At 36.6% G+C, this 4,205-nt stretch overlaps 1 protein-coding gene across 1 annotated transcript in view; it reads left to right on the top strand.

The window, feature by feature from the left end:
* Window positions 1-272: 272 nt before the first annotated feature.
* The window catches only part of LOC106939304 (uncharacterized), a gene marked incomplete at its 5' end in the record, with an annotated part of 35,867 nt that continues 31,934 nt past the window's right edge, over window positions 273-4,205 (top strand). Inside the window, 3 exons of the mRNA XM_015021667.1 lie at window positions 273-408; window positions 573-750; window positions 1,136-1,277. Of these exons, the coding sequence (XP_014877153.1) occupies window positions 273-408; window positions 573-750; window positions 1,136-1,277 (456 nt within the window). The remainder of the gene's footprint in view (window positions 409-572; window positions 751-1,135; window positions 1,278-4,205) is intronic.

Below are 4,205 nucleotides of genomic sequence, written 5' to 3'. Positions count from 1 at the left end.
GTGCCTTTGATTGAGCATAAACTATAGTTTGATATTTTGTCCATTTTTCTTTTTCAGAATAGCCATAAAACTTTAATAATTATAAATGGCTTCCAAATAACATCCAATGCTGTGAATTGATTTTATCTGTAACAGAAACCAAAGAGATTCATGGAGTAAAAAAATAATGGATTAAAATCAGTCAAGATGCTGAAGATTCCTGATCTAAATAAAATAATTTGAGCAGATTTTGCTCAGGTGACTTTGTGATGTTTGTTTTCTGTTTCTCTCAGAGTTCCCTCAAACTGTCAGAGGAATATCAAGTTGTTGACCTTTGACCCTGATAGAGATAATGTTCAATGCAGATATGCATCCTATTCCTCAGAGTGCTTCACCTGCACAGCACCGTCTGTCCTCAGTCTCTCATCAGTGAGTAATAAATGTCAGGAATGCAATAGAAAATAATTTAACTAACTATAAATGACTAATGATGAAAAATTACTCCGAAGATGTTTAAATAAAAACAAATTTTGTTGGTATGAACAAAAACACATTAAATATAACATAGTTAATCTCTCTCTCTTCTCTTCCAGTCTTGTTCTCTATCATTCAGTCCAACCAGCAGCAGCTATGAAGGTTCATATGCAGTTCAGCTGATGATGGAGGATTTTACCAGATGGAGCATCACTCTGACTCGATATGATGGTTACTCGTCTTCACTGAGCACCACCACCTCCATCAGCGAAATCCCTGTCCAGTTTGTTTTCAAAGGTGTGATTTCATGTTTCCATCAGGTTGTTTTACTGCCAAAGAGCAACACTGGTGTCAATAAATTTTATATCCAATAACTATTTTTAAAACTAATCAAAAACTAATTTCTAAATACAGAAATGTAACGCAACCCAGCCAGCATGCCTAGGTGGGCCCCATGTGGTGAAAAGGAGGGGTGATATATGGGTCCCATATTGGTTTGTCCTCGTTTTCCGCACATCGGGCCCACCTAGGCATGGTGGCATATTATAAAAATGACTAATGAACCAATTTGTAACTTTACTGAATGTATTTTTTAAATTAATTGTCCACTTGTTTGACTAGTCAAACCATTTTAATGTCTTTCATTAGTTCATCTGCATTATTTTTCCCTGCGTTGCTCCAGTGGATCCTGCAGCTCCGTCCTGCACAGCAGGTGAATATCTGCCCAGGTTTCTGCCTCCAACTCCTGAACATGGAGCTCAGTTCTTCATAGACGTTAATGAGATGATAGAAATCAACATCAGAGCAGAGGCGACTCAGTCTGAGTGAGTAGAAAATAAATGTTGTTTCTAATCAGAGGAAAGTTTTGACATAATTCAAGGTGAAAATCACATTTTAAAGATAATATTTAAGGCTGTTTTGAGGACATTTTGCACATATAACCAAACAGACTGATGTGTTTCCTGTGTGTTAAAGGATCACTGAGCTGCTGTTCAGCGGACCGATCAACATGGTCAAGAGTTCATCTGGTTCAGGATATTTCACCCTGAGATGGACGCCGTCTGCCATTAATGACGATGAAGAAACCCATCCCATCTGTTTTGTTGTCCAGGCAAAGTCAGTATCTGATCTGATCAGAAGTTTCAAAAGTTNTTTATTAATTGCACAAAAATCACTGTGAAGGTTTGGTGGTGAGCCACTATAAATTACCTGGAGAGGAAACCCTGTAAACTTTACATAAATTGGCTTAAACACACATTGAAGTCAAATGAAGCGCAGTTTGAGTCAAATTACGGACATCTAGCTGACTTAGATAAATGGGGATTTGTCTCCATCATGTGGCCAGATAGAATAATTACACTGTGGGTGAAGGTTGGTTTTCTGTTGTTCATGCATCCCAATGGGAGCGCATGGAACAAAAATTCAAAGGCCCCTAAAATGTGCTAATGTGCGGCCCCCACTTCTAGAAACTTTTATTTTGCATCTCGCATTTGCAAAAAATTTGCTCATCACTGACCTTGATGCATTACACAGGTTTATCCTTAATGATTGTAATGTTCTTAGTGCTTGATTAGTCAAACATATTTCACATATCAGGATTAATAATTTAGTTATTTATTCAAGAAAATGAAATCAGCAGCAGTTTAGAGCTGAATGCCACCAATGTTAGCTGAATGCTAATGAGACTGAAACTGGAATAAACCCAACATTGTTACCATGCAAGATGTAACTCAGCCTACCAGTATGCTAATTAGCGATTTGCAAAGCAAACAATGAGAGCTACCACAATGCTCAGTATTTGCATTAATAATTTAAATAAACACAAAGTTGGTGTGCACAAAGTTAGTTCACATCACTTGATTAATCATTAATGCACATTATAACTTAGATTCTATTATATGCAGACGATGTGCAAACAGAGACGAGGTTATAGTGACTTTATCTCCTGTCTAAGGTAATTCTGACCATCAATAAAAACAAATATCTCTGCTACTTGATCCACATCTCTGCAGCAAAACTCTAAAGAGAAACAAACAGAAGAGCTCTTGTATTTTCCTGTTTTTATGTCTTTGAACTGGTTCATTTTAAAATCCTGACTAACTTTCAACTTTTAATGTTGGTGTAAATTTGTACATGTGAGGATATGATGAAACAAATTATACCAAACGAGGTAAAAAATTATTTTTAATGGAAAGTAAAATAAACATTAACATTTGTTAAAGAAAAAGTATTTTGTAAATTGACCTTTTTGAGCTTTACATCATGTTATTATGTTGTTCCCTTGTCTAAAACACACCTGGAGTGTTGCTTTGATTCTTTCATGCACATTTAAATCCTTTAGTCTCCATGGCAACCGTTCAGCTGTGCAAAACCCCTGAAGGGACCCAGCTCCGCCTTCGATTCACAGCTCCACCTTTGATGCAATTTCCAAGCTTCAAAGCTCAGACCCCAAGCAGCAGCCCTCCCCCACTCAGCTCCTTCAGACTAGCCAGCAGCAATTAGCGAACACCTGGTGGATGTTTGCATCTGCTGAGCTCAATATGTGATAAACCATGGCAAAAATGGGAACAAGTCGGCAGAGCATAAATGGAGAAAAAGAAGAGCATACCATACATTCCTGAGAAAATATTGATTTTCTTCTTTTTTTCTTTCTTTGTGTAATAAAAACCACATACTTTAAATAGCAGTTTTAGAGATTTAGTAAACTTTGTGTTTGTATTCAGCTGGAATGCTCAGTTTATATCCATGAACAATTTAAAAAATCAACTGAGACACAAGAACTGTCCAGAAAAGATGAATATTTAACTCTGTAGGAAATATATTTATTGTTTCTCACAGTTTTCAAATAAAAATGTATCTTCTTAAAAGAAATGTTTGTCTGATCATTATCAAATGTAAATGCAGTCCATAAAAACAGTGAACAGCTTGAATGAAAAAGGAGTGACTGCAGTTTTACTATCTATGTGCCGTCATCCTGGTTCTAAACATCTTATAACGTTTTTTTATTTAAAATGCATTTGACATGAGATGCTGCAACAATAGTAGAGTGAGCTTCAATGCTAAAAATAACAAACAAAAGAAAGCTATGTTAAAATGAACTAAGACTTACTATTTGAAAGTAAATAAACCAAATGACAAAAGTTTACCTTCCTAAAAAAAATGAGGAGAAAACTATGTGCAAAAATAAATAGCAGCTCACTCCTACAAACTCTTTTAAATATAAAGCATCACGTTGTCGTCTCCGGTCGTCAGGTGTTTGCATAACCAAAGCACCTTACGACAGCAGAGCCACAAAGGTTACCTGATGATTCCATCTTAGTTTAGCAGAACTGATTTGTTCATCATGTTGCTCTTTGTCCTGCTGCTGGTGATAATCGGCTGTACGGAAGCTGGTTATACTGGTGCTGTGCTTTCATTCACCACTAAAGATGTACAAGGAGGCAAATTTACAGTAAGTTCTCTGATTTTTTTTTTTTCCTTTTTTAAAACATTTTTTTATTGTATCCAACAGCTCTTCACCTGAATCTACAGGTTGTGCGTCGCTACAAGATTGGCTACAGCTCATGTGAGGAGACTCAGTCATGGTTGTGTCCTTGCTGTCCTACGATTGATGAAAGCAGCGGTGAATGGTGTCTGAGAGATTACACTTGGAAGTGGACAGATCCAAACTTTGACTACCACTATAATAGGTGACTGAATCTCAACATCATTCAAATTATGTTAAACTTTCGGTTGTTGCCAAGAAGTGACTA

This window comes from Poecilia latipinna, unplaced genomic scaffold (genome assembly GCF_001443285.1).
Source record: "Poecilia latipinna isolate Pla-1442-1.1 unplaced genomic scaffold, P_latipinna-1.0 Scaffold2825, whole genome shotgun sequence".
Classification (NCBI taxonomy): Eukaryota; Metazoa; Chordata; class Actinopteri; order Cyprinodontiformes; family Poeciliidae; genus Poecilia; species Poecilia latipinna.
The sequence above is the reverse complement of the archived record's forward strand: the minus strand, read 5'-3'. Positions and strand labels throughout refer to the sequence as shown.